The sequence below is a fragment of the Vigna unguiculata genome, chromosome 10, assembly GCF_004118075.2.
Source record: "Vigna unguiculata cultivar IT97K-499-35 chromosome 10, ASM411807v1, whole genome shotgun sequence".
In the NCBI taxonomy this organism is placed as follows: Eukaryota; Viridiplantae; Streptophyta; class Magnoliopsida; order Fabales; family Fabaceae; genus Vigna; species Vigna unguiculata.
The window spans coordinates 33,540,214-33,557,879 of NC_040288.1; the positions used below are offsets into that span (position 1 = coordinate 33,540,214).

The following is a 17,666-nucleotide window of genomic DNA, read 5'->3' on the forward strand; positions in this document are numbered from 1 at the left end:
ATGAAAACTGGTGCAGCTTCTGTTCATGTCATTCTCTTGCTGCTGGTTCCTGTAGCAAGCTTGTGGTTAGACAGTACTGAAGGTGCTACCTGCAGGCCCAGTGGGAGAATAAGGGGAGAAAAGCCTCCTCCAAGAAGATGCAACAGAGAGAATGATTCTGAGTGTTGCAGAAGGGGAAGGTCTTACCCCACATTCAAGTGTTCTCCACCTGTGTCTCACCACACAAAGGCAATTCTAACACTGAATAGCTTTGAGAAAGGTGGAGATGGAGGAGGCCCTTCTGAATGTGATAACAAGTTTCACTCAGACAACACTCCAGTTGTGGCATTATCAACTGGATGGTTCAATGACAGAAAAAGGTGTCATCACAACATCACCATCTTTGGAAATGGAAGAAGGGTCCATGCAGTTGTTGCCTCTCAAGCTGTTTGGAAGGCCTTGGGTGTTCCAAAAAGTCACTGGGGTGAATTAAACATTCACTGGTCTGATGCATGATATTTATATATATAGTTTACCCTTTCTTTCCTTTTCTTTTAGCTTAATAAGGGGGAATCACATCATCACTCGTGTGTGTGATGTGACTACTTGTTGAATAAAAAGGGGAATATATTCACACAGTAAGGTTGAATCTTTGTTTAGATTCAATGAGCTGGTTGTGTTAAAACCTGTCTCGGCACCATTTTGTGTTGCACATGTTTTACCGGAGCAATAAGAATTTTTTTTTTCGGTTATATTCGTTATTTTATCTCGGTTTTATAATCGAGATATATTGGGACGAAATTAAAAAGGAGTATTTTTTTACCTCAATTATCATGTGAGGTTATAGAGACACTTTTTTGTTTTAGTTGTAAAGGAAACGAAGTTATATAGACACTTTTCTGTCTCAGGTCTACTAGAACTCAAGTCATAGATTCATAATATTTTTAATTAGTTAAAAATTTTGGAGAACCTTTAACTTCGGTTATGGTAAAAACCGAAGGCATAGGCCACTTTTTTGTTTCAGTTTTGATAAAAACCGAGACCTATTTTACTATTTTTTTTTAATAAACTTTTTATTTTATTGTGATTCTCACATTTAAACTTACCTAGAATTACAAAAATACTATCATACTTAGACAACCAAAACATATAAGAAGAGTTAAAATGTGAAATCTGGTGATGTCAAAAATAATAAAGAATTTAGATACAATAAAGCGAGAACCGATCAATTTTGTAGCAGATCAGTGTCAGTGAAGGAGAAATGTTTGAGTTTTATTTGTTGCAGCATGTTTTGAGTGAGTTTTATTTGTATCTTTTAACAGTTAGGAGTTGAGATCAAGGGGTCACATATTATTGACAAAAACAAATCATAAAAGTGAAAATAACTTATTTGAATTAAAAAATTTTAGAAATAAATTTAATTTGAAGAATAATTAATCGTTCAATGTCCCAATGGGACTGAAGATCCATATCTCTTTGGTAGAAAGTCTTTATAAAATCATTTCAAAGTGTTATTAGAGACTAAAAAGTGTTTTTTATTGATCAATATCAATCAACATTCCTAGAAAGAAGATGACAATTGGATAGTGTGCCAGTGCAGATGAGATGCAGAAGAAGGAAAGACGTGTTATCATAGTGAAAGTAGATTGTGAAAAGTATATGATTATGTCATTAAGTTGAATGTAAGGGCACTTAAACAAATGACTAGAAAATTTTTCTATAAATAAGATGTTAAATTATACCACAAACATATATATATATATATATATATATATATATATATATATATATATACTGGTAATCAATACTAATTATATTTTTTTGTAGAACAAATTTTATCTTAATGAATTTTCAATTTTTATAAATATCTGAATTAAATTATATGGTGATCTGAAAGTAAATAATTTAAATTATGAGTTATTATATTTTAAAAAATAAATTTAATGGGAACAACAATTAAAAATTGTGATAACTTTTTTTTGTAATTTTCTTTATATAAATTCAGAATACATTGCGTATTTATTCTACCTTTATTTAAATAAGAGAAGTGTTTTTAACTATTTTTCATGTACACTTTATCTTTTAAAATAAATAAAATTTATATATGGACAGAAATCTGTATTTAATGACCCAGTAGAATATCATTCCAAGGGATGGCCGGGTAATAGTGTTCACTCGCAACCAAATTTGTAAAAAAAAATAAATTGTTTGTTACATGTCTGTTTATTCGTTAGGTACCCACTTAAAAAATGTCTGCGAATTTTTTTAAAACACAGATATCCATGGATACCCGCATACCTGCAAATATTTAAAAAATATATATATTTTATAATTTTTTAATATAAAATTATAAAAATAAAATAAAGTATAATTAAATTAAATTAAATTTAACCTAATAAAATATAATTTCAATTTTAATTTTAATTAAATTTAACTTAATAAAATATAAATTAAATTTTTATTTTAATATTTTATGGGTAACGGGTACCCGCGAGTATAGATAATATGATACTCGTACCCGACCCGTTTATAAGCGGATATTAAAATACCCGCTACCTGTAGATAATACATACCCACAGGTACTAATTATCCGTCGTGGATTTTATCTACGGACGCGGATATCTTTGCCATCCTTATTCATTCCTGTCAAATCAAATTTGATAAAAGGTTAAGATTCAATCAATTTATAACATGTTAGTTGAAATCAAAATATTTAGTTATCCCAACCCGATCCGGCTCAACCCATCACAGGTTGATGATTCAGTGAGCCAACCCAACCCGACTCACTTTTTGCGAGCCAAGAATATTCGAACCCGGCCTGACCCACTACGGGTTGACAGATTAAACAGGTTGGCTCACGGGTTCACTTAATTAAAAAAAATACAATTTTTTTATTTATTTTTCAGTCAAAACTAAATTATAATTCTAATTAAAATCTAAATAAACTTTAATACAATCCAAAAACCAAAATAAAAAAAATACAAATTATTTATATGTTGGCTAAAAAAAGTAACCTAACATGACCCAACTGTAAAGCCCAACTTAATAAAAACACTTGTATGACCCTTTTATCTGCGGGTTGGTGAGCCAAACCGGCTTACCACAGGTTCAACCCGGATGAGCCGGGTTTTGAATGAGCCAGGTAAAAAATAAACCGGTATTGAAATTTGTAAAAAAATATCAACCCGGCCCGAACCCGTGGTGAGCCAGATTGACTTGCAGGTTCCAACTCATTTTGACAGCTCTAAAATATTTGATTAGTTAAACTATAAATTTATCTTAATTTTATATTTAAAATTTGATTTTCGTGTATACAATATTATTTTATAATAAATATAAATAAATATAAAAGGGAATTTTTTCGATTTAGCAAGAGAACTAATGTTATAATTTTATAATTTAGAAGTTATAAAATATTTAAAATACTAAAGTTATATATGATGACAACATGAAATAATAACGACATCAATTACTTAACAATTATATATTAGTAAAATAGATGAATAGTAAGAATTTAATTAAAAAATTTAAATATATTGAATATCCAATAAATCATAAAATTTATTACAGACTACATCAAAAGTTCTCATATTTATAAATCAAAGTTAAAATATAATTAAACTTAAAAAAAGTAATAAAACAATTAAAACTAAAACACCAATCAAACAAAAAGATTGATTAAATTTAAACAAACAATCACTCAAATTATAAAACTTATAAAAAAAATTAATTTAAAAAATATATTTATTCAAAAGATAAAATCGAAAAATAAATATAAACATAAAAAAATCTCATTTATGTATCGGAATAATAAGTATTCCACTAACAAATTAGTTGAAAAATCTATTATTTAATAAATTTATAAAATTTTATAATTTAAAAAATTTATAACTGATGAGTAAGACTTTGTTATAATAATATATCCCAACAAATAAATAAAAAATCCACTATAAAAAGGTAAAATAAATATGAAATATCATTATTATTATATGATTCATTAGTGCAGATTATATTTTTACCTCGTCTTATAGACCTCGGTTGGCAAGGAACCGAAACATATAATGGCGCGATGACATTTTTGCAATTCCAGACAACTTTTATGCCTCGGTTCAAGTCAAACCCGAAGCCAAAAGGTGTTATAGGCTTCGGTTCAAACAAAACCGGTGCCAAAAGGTGCTTATATGCTTCGGTTGAACAAACCCGAAGCTAGAAACGTGGCCAAAAATTTTAAAAATGCCATTACCCGTTACGTCTTTGGCCTCGGGTGGCAGTGAACCGGGGCCAAATAGCACTATATGCCTCGGTTATCAATTGAACCGAGGCCATATAGTTTAATTAGGGCATAAAAATGCGAACCCCTCTTCTTCTCCCTCACGCGCTCTGCATCTCCTCCACCTCTCTCTACAACTGTTCCGGCGACATCGTTGTACTGCCAACGTTGTGCTGCCACTGTCGCGTCTCGCCTCCGGCCACGCTGCTCCGGCCAGTCGTCGCTCCGATTGGATAGTGTCTCTCTCTCTGCAATTGTTTCGGCGACCCTCCACCACCACGCGAGCCCCTCTTCTTCTTCCACCAACGTTGTGCTGCCACCAAACTGTCTCGCCTCCGGCCACGCTGCTCTAGCCATCGTCGTTGCACCTCTTTTTCCTGCACCTCCATTTCGTGCACGAACATTTTCCTTTTTTCCCACAACTGTCGCGCCGCGGTTCCTCTAAGGTAAATTTCCAACGCATTTTTGTTTGGTTTTCCGTTTTGTATATGTTAATTTTCAATTTTAGTTATTGTGAGTGTTAATTTGCATTGAGATTGAAATTGTTTGGAGTGTTTTGATTAATTTTGTGAGAGAATTGAGTCTCAATTTAAGAGCATTGTATCTTCAAATGTAGAGTATTAAGTCTGAATTTAAGAGAATTGTAAGAACACTATAATTAAATAGGTAATATATGATGTTAAGAAAATTGTTGTTTTTGCTTTTATTTGTTACTTATGACTTTTTCTTGTGTTTTTTGTTATCTCTTATGTGCCATATGGCCTCGGTTCTTTCCATAACCGAGGCCAAAGAATCTGCGAAAATTTTAATTAAAAAAAAATATTTTTAACCTATGGCTTCGGTCCTAGTTGAATCGAAGCAGAAAAGCGGGTATATGGCACTGGTTTGTTAACAATCGAGGCATAAAAGGGGGTATATGGCCTCGGGTAACAACCGAGACCAAAAGGAATACCTTTTGGCCTCGTTCCAATATGTCTCGGTTCCAGATCCAAGACAAAATGAGAAAAATAACCGAAACAAAAAGCTCTTCCTGCACTGGCGTGATTAAATATAAATATAATTACAAAGTAACTAACTTTTTCTAATAAGAATTATAAAAAGTTATAAAATTTTCATTTTTTTAATCTATTTTATCTAAAATCAGAATATATTTAGTTTTTTTATTAAAGTTGGATAATTTTTTGTAAAAGATATTAAAATAAATATACAAGTTACGAATATAGATAAATTTACCTATTTTAGTAAATTTTTAAAAAATTACACCATAATATATTCCGTTTATTCGAGAGGGCAGATTCTTTCGGCTGTATTTTAAGTTTTTAAATTTTTTTTTCAGTGTCTTCAAATAAAAGAATTTATGAGTAAAAGTGGAATTAAACTAGGAAGAAAAGAGGAGCAAGCTTTCAAATAAAATAAAAAGGATAAAACGGGTATTTTAAAAGTCATAACACTGCATTTAGCAATCAGCCACCGTTATATGTCATGCTCAATGCGAGGATACTTTTTTTGTGTTTTTTAATACATGGTTTTGAGGAAATGTGTCCTCGTTCTCATTATTGTTATTATATTATAACATGCGAGGTTCTCGTGGAACAACTTTCATGTTTTTATTTTTTAAAATACTACAATGTTTTTTCCATTATATTATCTCAGACCTTAACACAACACAAACTTAGTACTACACAACAACTGGTGACTATGGTGGGAGGGTTAGCAATATCATCTCTGAATTTGAGTGCATCAACATGTGCCATCGTTACTTTGATTTCCACGGTGCTGATATGGTGGTTCTGGAATGCACTCAACTGGGTATGGCTCAGACCTAAGAGAATAGAGAAGCGTCTGAAGGAGCAGGGTATCCAAGGCAATTCCTACCGTCCCTTCATTGGTGATATCAGAGATATGGTTAAAATGATCAAAGAAGCCAAATCCAAACCCATGGATCCTCACTCTAATGATATCGCACCTCGTGTATTGCCTTATGTTGTTCACACCATCGCTAAATACGGTAAATTATAAATTTTGAGATAAAGTAACATCATTTTTCACATTTCTTTTGAACTTTATCATTGAATTATTTAACTCATGTATACCTTTTGACAGGTAAGAACTCATTTATGTGGCTTGGACCAAGACCGAGGGTATTCGTCTTGGATCCGGAAAAATTCAAAGAAATGGCTACAAAGGTTTACGACTTTCAAAAGCCCGACACAAGTCCACTTTTCAAGCTCCTAGCTTCAGGATTTGCAAACTATGACGGTGACAAGTGGGCTAAACACAGAAAGATCGTGAGTCCGGCGTTTAATGTAGAGAAATTGAAGGTTAGTTTGTCGTTTACATTATATTCACTTGTATTGTTATTATCTTAAGGTTGTTTTTATGATCGGTGAAAAATTGGCACAGGCTTTAGTACCCATATTCTGCGAGAGCTGCGATGAGCTGATCAGGCAATTGGAGAGTGCGTTATCTTCGTCCGATGGGCTGTGTGAGTTAGATTTGTGGCCTTTCGTCCAAAACGTGTCAAGCGACGTCCTGGCTCGCGCAGGCTTTGGAAGTAGCTACCAAGAAGGAAAAAGGGTATTCCAACTTCAAAGGGAAATGCTTCAACTTACAATGACTCTCTTTAAGTTTGCGTTCATCCCAGGTTACAGGTAATCCTACATTTCCAAATATATTCATTTAACATTTGGATCGAGCGTTTCAAGTGTACTTATCCACTTGATTTCTGCCTTAACTCAACTCCATAAAATCAACTTAACTCCATAAAATCAACTTGTATTTCTCACTCTAAGATATATTTATCTCATGTATGAAACAAGAGATCAGTGGAAGTTCCCTTAGGGATCCGATATTGAATAGAGTAGAATGTAAAAAAAAAATCGTTAACATAAGTTCTAGGTCCTGTAATATATATATTTTTTCATGTGATAGGTTTCTGCCAACGCGTACAAACCGGAGGATGAAAGCAATTGACAACGAAATAAGAACATCACTTATGGGAATCATCAACAGAAGATTGAAAGCATTGGAAGCAGGGGAGCCTACGAACAACGACTTGTTGGGCATACTGTTGGAATCAAATTACAGGGAATCTGAAAAGAGTAGTGGTGGAGGAATGAGTTTAAGGGAAGTAGTTGAAGAAGTGAAGCTATTTTACTTGGCAGGGCAGGAAGCAAATGCAGAATTACTGGTCTGGACTCTGTTATTATTAAGCAAACATCCTGATTGGCAAGAAAAGGCCAGGGAAGAGGTTTTCCAGGTTTTCGGTAATGAAAAGCCAGATTATGAAAGACTCGGACAACTTAAAATCGTAAGTTTACGAATCTTATTCTTAATTTATTGACATAATTATGAAGATTATTTGTGTTAAGAATATAAGTGTAAGACTAAGTCTCACATTAAAAAAATGAGAAACACATCAAATAAAAATGAAAAGGTTGAGTAATATATAAAAGATCATGACCTGTAAAACCATCGTCTTAAGTTTTGGGTTAAGAACGGTGTCAATCCCTTATGTGTGTGGGTCGGACTCATGCTGATTAGTGTTGTATTTATCTTGAAAGACCTAACAATTTGATACTCTAAATCAAACAGGTGTCGATGATTTTACAAGAGAGTCTGAGATTATATCCACCGGTGGTTATGTTCGCTCGGTATCTTCGAAAAGATACAAAACTTGGAGATCTTACGATTCCTGCAGGGGTGGAGCTAGTAGTGCCAGTGTCAATGCTACATCAGGAAAAGGAGTATTGGGGCGATGATGCAGGGGAATTCAATCCAGAAAGATTCTCAGAAGGTGTTTCAAAGGCAACAAAAGGGAAACTTTCATACTTGCCATTTGGATGGGGTCCTCGACTCTGCATTGGACAAAACTTCGGTTTGTTAGAAGCAAAAGTAGCAGTGTCGATGATCCTGCAACGCTTCTCTCTCGAGTTTTCTCCGTCTTATACTCATGCCCCGTCCTTTATCATTACTCTGCAGCCTGAACATGGAGCTCATATCATTTTACACAAACTGTAGAATTATTCTACCGTTTGAGACGAAGTGGAAGTGTTTTTGAGAGTTTTTTCAGTAGAGAAACTATCGAACATTTTTACTTTGCATCCAAACCTTTTAAGTGTTAGTAAAAAAAATAAAATAAAACAAATTAGGGTTCTTTGAAGTTTGCACGCTTTCTTTAGGAGCCTGTAATGTTAATTTGCCCTTAGTTTTTTTTTTTTTTAAGATCGTCATGATTTTTAGATTCTAGATAGTTAGTATTGCTCAATACATGATTATGAATCTGGTAATGCAAATTATGGTGAGTGCATATTTTTGTTTTGATTACTGTATTCCATGAGTTAGTATTGCTTTAATCACAATCTCGAAGCTAATCATATCATATTGGCAGAATGTCGTTGCAATAAATGCTACCAGTTGTCTTGGTTTTCCGTGGCGTTGCATGGGTCTCAGTCAAAGACCCAATCATCATGTCACTCATTTTAAATAATTATTGATATTTATTTTGATTAAATTTGTTTTTTGTCTTCTAATTTTCACTAAATTTTGAATTAGTTCATTTCGAAACTTTGAACTAATTTAGTCCTTTATCTTTTAAAATATGTAGATTTAGTCTTTTTAATCAAATTTTGTTAAGTTTATTTAACATTTCAAACGTGTTTTATAATAGTATTTGACTTAACAGTAAAGAAAAAATGTAAGTAGTATAAACAACTCAAATACAATCTTGAAATGAAATATCAAATAAATCCAACAAAATTTGATTAAAAGGACTAAATTCATGTATTTTGAAAGATAAAGGGCTAAATTGGTCCAAAATTTCAAAATGGACTAATTCCAAAATTCACTAAAGGTTTGTTAAATTTTGTATTATATTAAAATAAATTCTATAATTTAAAGTTGATACTAAAAATAATTTTATATGTTTTTTTCAACTTTTTTTAATATATTTTTTAAAAAAATGTTAGACTTGAAGATAAGAATCAAGTTTCAAGGGAACAAGACAATGATTGAAAAATCAAGATATTGAAAAAGAGTTTTAAGAGTTATAAGTTTCATGTTCTTTGAGTATTTTACACAAGATATTCCCAAAGTTTTTATAAAATATATGAGAAAAATGTTTGACACCAATATTAATCGATTAAATTTTCAAAAAATTAATTAAATTATTCTTGACAGGATTCAGAATAGTATAATCAATTATCAATTTTTCTAACCATAAAATCATATAACAATTTAAGTGTATTGAGAATTCTCACAAAAATTATGAATTATAATCTTTCATAATCGATTAAATATGTTTTCTATACTCGATAAAAAAATGATTTAATTGATTAACATGTGTTATAATTGATTAAAACATAAAGACATTCTAACTATTTTTTTTTCAATTATAATAATCAAATAACATCTTATAACAATTGGTTAAAAGTGCCAATAAATTTTTTTATACCAGCGTTTTAATATCAGTATAATTTTTAGTCATCATGTTATAAGAACAATTGCGAATTGAAATGGTGAACTATAAGACCCGGAAAAAATAAATAAATAATTATTTATTTATTTAATAAATGTGATGGCAGGAATCTTTAAGTTAATTAATGAGAAGGAGAAGACAAGAAATAATATTAGTTCAAGTGGTTAAAAGTATTTGGTTGTGTTAAGAGGACTTGGGTTTAAGTCATGTGTATGTTAATTATGTCTTAATTTAACTGTTTATTATTTTTAATGAAATACTGGATTGTGATGAGGGATAATATAATCCTAGATATATAGAAATTATCATGAAATGTGAGTTGGTTGAATTGGTTTTACAGCTTTGAAGTTATATGGTTGTGGGTTTGAATCTTGGAGGATGTGAGATAGGTTCTTTTTGCCAAATCTTTTTATTTGGCATGAGGGAAAATGGTCAGAAAACCCTAGCTCCCATAGTGTCACAGAGAGAAGCTAGAAAGGCTGAGAAACCACCATGTTAATGGTATTTGATGGCCATTAACCTTTTGTTTTAAATTTTCGTATTTTAATGTTAATAAATTATTTTAAGGGCTGAAAAATGAAATTTAAAAGGAGAGTTAGTGGGAATTGGAAGAGTTTTTGGTACAACTATTAATGGAGAATGTGAGAGCACCAAAAATGGAGCCAAGGAGAGAGTGAAAAGGTTATAAAGAGTGCCAAGTGGGAGAAGCTAAAGGTAGATCAATTCTGGGCAAAATGGAACCTTAGGAGTGCAATGGGAGCGGGAATTCCAGGTAAGGGGAGCTGGTTAATTTTTTCTTAATTGTTTATCTCCCAGTTATCTTGTGCAATCCTAAAACTATTACTATTTTCGGTATTGTTATTATGAGAAATACGTTGCTGGTATAAGGAAATATTTGGTATATTTGTGTTTAAGATATTATATGGTATGAAAAGGTATCATTTTCTGTGTGGATCAAAGATGTTGTGCAGTAACGAGGATATATAAAATGTGTATTGATTTATGCTTTTGGAGGATTTTGGCTATTTCAGTGAATTCTTTTGGGTGTTGGCAATGAAACTTCAACCTTGATTTTATCATTATAGTCGGGATTTGGTCTTTCCTAATACTCGACGAGGTGGCGATATTTTGGTGGGGTTGTTGAGTTCTTATAAAATGTCAAAAAGATTTAAGCTGGAAGTATTTTTAGTTTATTCTATTATGGTTTAAGTTAAGGTGAATAAGAGCTTTGGTGTTTGTTATGTAATTAGTATATTGGAGCATGATGTTTTATTATGTATAAACATTCAGTGTATTATTGTATTGGTAGAAAATGTAATTGGCGGGTGTGAGTTTTGTTATTACATTTTGGTATAAAAAGGATTTTTCGTAGATTTAGTTACTTTTACTATTATTTATGAATATGTAGTTGAATGTATCAATTATAATATTTTATACAGATTATAACATATGTATATTATTGGTTGTTTATTGCGTGTACAAGGATAGATAAATTCAATTGTAATTTTACTCTCTTTCATTTACGGGGTAGTAAAATGTTATAGATTCTTAGATTTTAGGTGATATAGGTTTTCTTGAAATATTAATATTATATGTATTTTGTAAAAGTTAAAATGTTCTGGTTACGGTCAGGCATTTCCATTTGGGTTATTATAATTTATTAGGAGTAAAACTTTAAATTTTGTTGACTTAGTAATTTGGGTTTTGTTGTTTTAAATATAATTTTGTTGGCAAAAAAAAGAATGGTACATGAGAAAAATGTAGATAATAATATTTTATATTATTCCTAGGATATGATACATCCTATTTATTAGAATAGTTTATATTATATGGATGAAGGAAGTCATATGTTATATTTTATATATTTGTATACTTGGTAACTTTGATTCATATAGATGTGTATTTATGTATAAATAATAATTTATTTATGTGAATGAATTTGTACTGGTTAAGGATATGTAACATAAATTATATATTCGAAGAACGTCAAAATTATGGGTAGGAATTTGCTTTATTTATATGGTTCCAGGTGTGGAACTTTAGTTTGCTATTAACCTGGGTTATGTGGTGACAACATTTTATATTTCGTGGGGTTGATACTTTAACTTTTATTATGCTTGGGTTTTATAAGGATTTTCCGGTGCAGTGTTTTATATTGGAGATACGTTAATTCATGAGTGTTGGTTTGAATTTCTTAAGAGTATGATTAGTACTACACACACACGTGTTAAATTAGAGGCAATTATATACACGTGTTAAATTAGAGGCAAACGAGTAATCTGGATGTGTGTTTGGACAAATTATAATATGTTTTCCAGTAAGTTCACGTTACTGGTATGTTAGACGATAGGTGAATCCGTAAAGTCCTTAGAACGAGCGGCGCCCGACAGCATGTTAAGATCGCTAGACGGTTTAGAGCACAATTTCGCCTGGCGGCGCTTAGGCAACGCCAGACGATAGTGCAGGGGGCAGGGGTCCATTGTAGATGGATTTGCATGGATGAGTTTGATGGCTTGGTCAGGGATATGCTGGATTAGTTACAAGCGGGGAGGTTCGTAACGGAGATTTGAGATGCATGATTGATGCGGGCAGGAAGGTCGGTGTCTATTGTACTCTTGTGTGGGGATACAAGCGGGGAGGTTCGTATGTTTCGTGCTCACACTTGAGAGGTTCATAGTAGGTGTTCACGCATGTTGGACTACGAGCGGGCATGTTCGTAGAGTTGGACTACGGCAAGGAGGTCCGTAGAGTTGGACCACGAGCGGGTAGGTTTGTGGGAGCATGATAATCCCTAAGGACCAAGGTTGTGAATGGATCTTTCTCATAAAGGTTATGAGATTGGGGTATGATGTTATAAAGGAGTCATAATAAACTAAAATTGGCTAAGATAGATTGGGTGAGGGTTAATTCTTATTATTTCATTGATTGTATTATTTTTCTTTCTCAACTCACTCTTTCGATTTGTGTTTGGCGATGATCATGTGACTTGTCACGTGGGAGCAGATGTGAATCCAGGTGAGTGTGCTGATGCGTAGGGACTGAGCATGGAAGACTAGGGGATGATTTACTTTATATTTTAATTTCAGACATTGTAATAAACTTTATGAAGTTTTTCTCTACTATGAGCTTGTAATAATGATGTCACAGCGTAATATAACTGAAGCGATAAAGTTTTAAATTTTCCTACGGTTGGGAATCTTATTTACTATCTTGAATTTCAATAAAATTTTATTTTATCAAGTAATATCCATCTAGGGTGCATGAACTATGAGTGATCAATATGATGTATTTGAAATACTTAAAAGAGATTTCAAGATTTACAATTATAAAGACCGTGTAAGCTCTATTTTGTTAGAATTTGAATCATATATATTATTGGATTAAATATGTTTTTTTTCCTTAACTCTCAACAAAAATTGGAATAAGTTCTTATTTGAAATATTCTATTTATAAAGATGATGGACTAAATTGGTCAATGTTTCAAGAAATGACTTCTTCCAAATTTCACTACAAGTTAAGAGACCAAAAACATATTTAACCTTATATTGTTTAAATATGTTAGAGTCATTATTTGATTACTTAAAATAATATAATGGTCTATTAATATTAAGTTTATTGTAAGACCCAGGAACAACTTGAAATATTTTAGATAAAATTAAAAAGTGATTTATAATTTGGTATGGATCTATAAATAAATTGTCATGACAAAAGACTAATTTTAATTAAATGAGTAATTAGAGTTACTATTTATCTACTTTAAAAAATTATGGTCTGTGGAGTATAAGTGTTTTAATTCATATAATATATATTATATCATGTGATGCATATAGCCTAGTGGCGAAAAAACGCTGCAGCAACATAGAATCTGTTTTCTTTTTATTTTCCTTTCTGTTTCTTCGGTTTATATCTTTTGGAGTTAAATGATAAGAAAAATAAAATGGGCTAAATAATTCAAATTTAGAGAATCTTAACTGAATAATTTGGTGGGATTAGATAAAGCTAAAACCTAGAAGTTTTCTTTAGAAAAAAAAAAAGGGTTAGAACAAGAGAAGGAAAAGGGAGGAAGAGTGCAAGTTGGAGTTTTTGAGTGGTTGTGGTAGAGAAGAGGAACCATCCAGAGAGGTAGGGGAAGCTATATCTTTTTTTTTCTTCCTGTTTTCTTGTGCTTGATGTATGAAGCTTAACATTTTCTCTTTTCTTTCTCTATACTTTAGTTGTTTGGTGAATGGGTCCTTGGAGAATTTGCATGGTTTTATAGATTGATGATGAGGGTTGTTCTGCTTTTGTTTTTTTTTTTAGTTTTTGAACCCATTATGGATGAATACACACACTTGCTTTTCTTTTCATTGCTCACTTGTGTGAGGTCTGTCTTGGATGAGTTATTGCGCTGCAACCGTTCGAGAAGGGATATACATCCGTTCACGCTGGTTTGGTGTGCAACGTTGAAGAGGTTGGTGGTGCAGTACAAACGTTCTTGCATGCATTTGGTCTGGGTTCTGTTTTCGGGTGGATCGATGCTTGTCCTTTGATTGATGATTCATGTGTTGTGACAGTGGATGTGGAACGCTGATATTTTCTCGCATGGCTGCATCGTTTGGAGTGGAAACTTGCGTATGGACTCGGTGGTGGCTGCGCGTTTGGGTCCATTTTTGGTGCAGCATGGTCTCGCATGGCTACACCCTAGCTTTTGGCAGCTGATAGCGTTTTTTAAAATCTTTGTATCACGCTGCATCACTTTCGTTTATGAAGGTGGTTGAAGTCACAGAGTCCATTCACGTTACAGGGGGTGCAAGGGTTCACGAAATTCATTTTTTCTCCCTTCTATTAAAATCCTTCTCTTTCTTTTCTCTTTCCTTTCTTTTTCTAATAATACCACACGTGAATGCATGAGGTGGTGAGGGCCAAGGGTTTGTTTTTGTCTCTTTTTCTCTAAATCATTCATACCACTTTCAAGGGATTTGTATTCTTTAAATTTGGTGCAGACCGTGCCATGCTTTTTCTTTCTCCTTTTGGCTTAGCTTTTCACGTGAATAAAGGGTACAAAAACTAGAGCTGTCAAAACGAGTAATCTGGTCCGATCCGGCTCGACCCACCACGGATTGATGATTTAGTGAGTCAATCCAACCCGACTCACTTTTTAGCGAGCTAAAAAAATTTGAACCCGACCCGGCCCACCACGGGTTGGCGGGTTAAACGGGTTGGCTCACAGGTTCACTTACTTAAGAAAAATATTATTTTTTTATTTTTTTCAGTCAAAACTAAATTGTAATACTAATTAAAATCTAAATAAACTTTAATACAATCCAAATACAAACCAAAATAAAAAAATAGAAATTATTTATGTGTTGGATAAAAAAATAACCTAACATGACCCAAATGTAAAGCCCAACTTAATAAAAAAAATACTTGTGTGACCCTTTTATCTGCGGATTGGTGAGCCAACCCGGCTCACCACGTATTCAACTCGGATGAGTCGGGTCAAAAATCAACCCGTATTGAAATTTATAAAAAAAATTCAACCCAACTCGGCTCGAACCTATGGTGAGCCGAGTTGGCTCACGAGTTCCAACCCATTTTGACAACTCTAACAAAAGCCATTAGTCTTTCTCTTTTTTTTAGTGTTATTCATGCGTAAAAGAAATTGGAGCAGCGGGTTTTAAATTACATGCATGATAAGTTATATTTTGTTGTTTTCTTTAAAAGGTTTAGATACAGTTGGAGTATTAAGTGATTTTCTTATTCTTTTCCTTGTATTTTATTAAATATTTGATGTGTATTAAATACAAGTGTGATATATGAATTGGGTTTTGTTTTGAGATTTTATTTTTCAAGCATAAAGTGATGGTATGTATTTGGTTGGTAATAAGAAATCTCCAGGTGTTGCATGTTGAGAGTATTTTAATTTACTTGAAAACTCTTGGTGGAATTAAATGTTGTGTGAGGTTTTTCGTACATAGGAACCCAGTGAAGACTCTTTCACCTGTGTGAAGCAATGGAAAGGGGTCCTCTTTGCCTGTGTGAAGCAGTGGTAGATGATTGGTCCGAATGTTGTACCCTCTTGCCTGTGTGAAGCAATGGAAAGGGGTCCTCTTTGCCTGTGTGAAGCAGTGGTAGATGATTGGTCCGAGTGTTGTACCCTCTCGCCTGTGTGAAGCAGTGGGGAGGGGATAAATGTTTCACCTTATTTTGGCTCGTTGCGAGTATATTGCCCGATGTGCGATGCATTGACGTTTTTACTCATAATTTCTTGAGGAATAAGAGAGACAGTCTGGCTGCGTTAAATGAGATACATCGAACCATCTGTTCTAGGAAACTAGATGTTGTTGTGGGGTGAGAGGCTGCAAAAAACCAAAGCTTGATTATAATCACTATATTTGAAGAATTGAGATGAATGTGATGCTATGCTTGGTTTGGCATGATTGATTGCATTTTGATTAAGTGTTACTTGAATGCGATGTTGAGTATTATTGGACATGTTTTATTTACAAATTTCTTTATGAATATCGATGATCCTGCAACGCTTCTCTCTCGAGTTTTCTCCGTCTTATACTCATGCCCCGTCCTTTATCATTACTATGCAGCCTGAACATGGAGCTCATATCATTTTACACAAACTGTAGAATTATTCTACAGTTTGAGACGAAGTGGAAGTGTTTTTGAGAGTTTTTTCAGTAGAGAAACTATCGAACATTTTTACTTTGCATCCAAACCGACCGTTTAAGTGTTCTAAAAAAATAAATAAAATAAAACAAATTAGGGTTCTTTGAAGGTTGCATGCTTTCTTCAGGAGCCTGTAATGTTAATTTGCCATTGCTTAGTTTTTTTTTTAAGATCAAGTCATGATTGTTAGATTCTAGATAGTTAGTATTGCTCAATACGTGATTATGAAGTCTGGTAATGCAAATTATGATGAGTGCATATTTTTGTTTTGATTACTCTATTCCATGAGTTAGTACTGCTTTAATCACATTTTCGAAACTAATGATATAATATTGGACGGTAATATTTTAACTATCGATAACTTTTTCTTATAATATATCATGTTTTCTAAATGATTTTGAAAAATTAAAAATGAAAAAGTAAAAAAAAAAAATTATTTATAACAAATGCAACCTAAAATCATAAGAGAAAATTGTTAAAATTTAGTAGTCATATAATATTTTTGTCTATATCGGCGTAACGTGGTTGTAAGAAATGCCACCTTAGTTGTCTTGGTTTTTCGTGGCGTTGCATGGGTCTCGGTCAAAGACCCAATTCATCATGTCACTAATTTTAAACAATTATTGATATTTATTTTTCTATTACATTTATTGTTTCCTTAAAAGGGTTAATTTGACAATTTTTTTATTTAGAGGTTTTTTAAATTTTGTATTATATTAAAATAAATTCTATAATTTAAAGTTGATACTAAAAGTAATTTTATATGTTCTTTTCAACTTTGTTAATATATTTTAAGAAAAATGCTAGACTTTAAGATAAGAATCAAGTTTCAAGGGAACAAGATAATGATTGAAAAATCAAGATATTGAAAAAGTGTTTTAAGAGTTATAAGTTTCTTTGAGTATTTTACACAAGATATTCCCAAAGTTTTTATAAAGTTAATATATGAGAAAAATGTTTCACACCAATATTAATCAATTAAATTTTAAAACAATCAATTAAATTATTCTTGACTGATTTCAGAATAGTATAATCAATTATCAATTTTTCTAACCATAAATCATATAACAATTTAAGTGTATTCAGAATTCTCAGAAAAATAATCAATTATAATATTTCATAATCGATTAATTGTGTTTTCAAATACTCAATAGAAAATGGATTATATTGATTAACATGTGTTATAATCAATTAAAACATAAAGACATTCTAACTTTTTTTTTTCCAAAATTTAGTTATAATAATCAAATAACATCTTGTAACAATTGGTTAAAAGCGGCA

General features: G+C 32.2%; 1 protein-coding gene and 1 pseudogene across 2 annotated transcripts in view; both read left to right on the forward strand.

Annotated features, from left to right (window-relative positions):
- The window catches only part of LOC114165573 (putative ripening-related protein 1), a 27,194-nt gene continuing 9,528 nt past the window's right edge, over positions 1 to 17,666 (forward strand). Inside the window, exon 1 of the mRNA XM_028050161.1 lies at positions 1 to 489. Coding sequence (XP_027905962.1) covers positions 1 to 489 — 489 coding nt within the window. The remainder of the gene's footprint in view (positions 490 to 17,666) is intronic.
- On the forward strand, positions 5,891 to 8,575 carry LOC114166797 (annotated as a pseudogene). The gene is made up of 5 exons (XR_003600022.1): positions 5,891 to 6,257; positions 6,353 to 6,570; positions 6,653 to 6,900; positions 7,181 to 7,559; positions 7,844 to 8,575. The product of XR_003600022.1 is annotated as a cytochrome P450 72A15-like (transcript).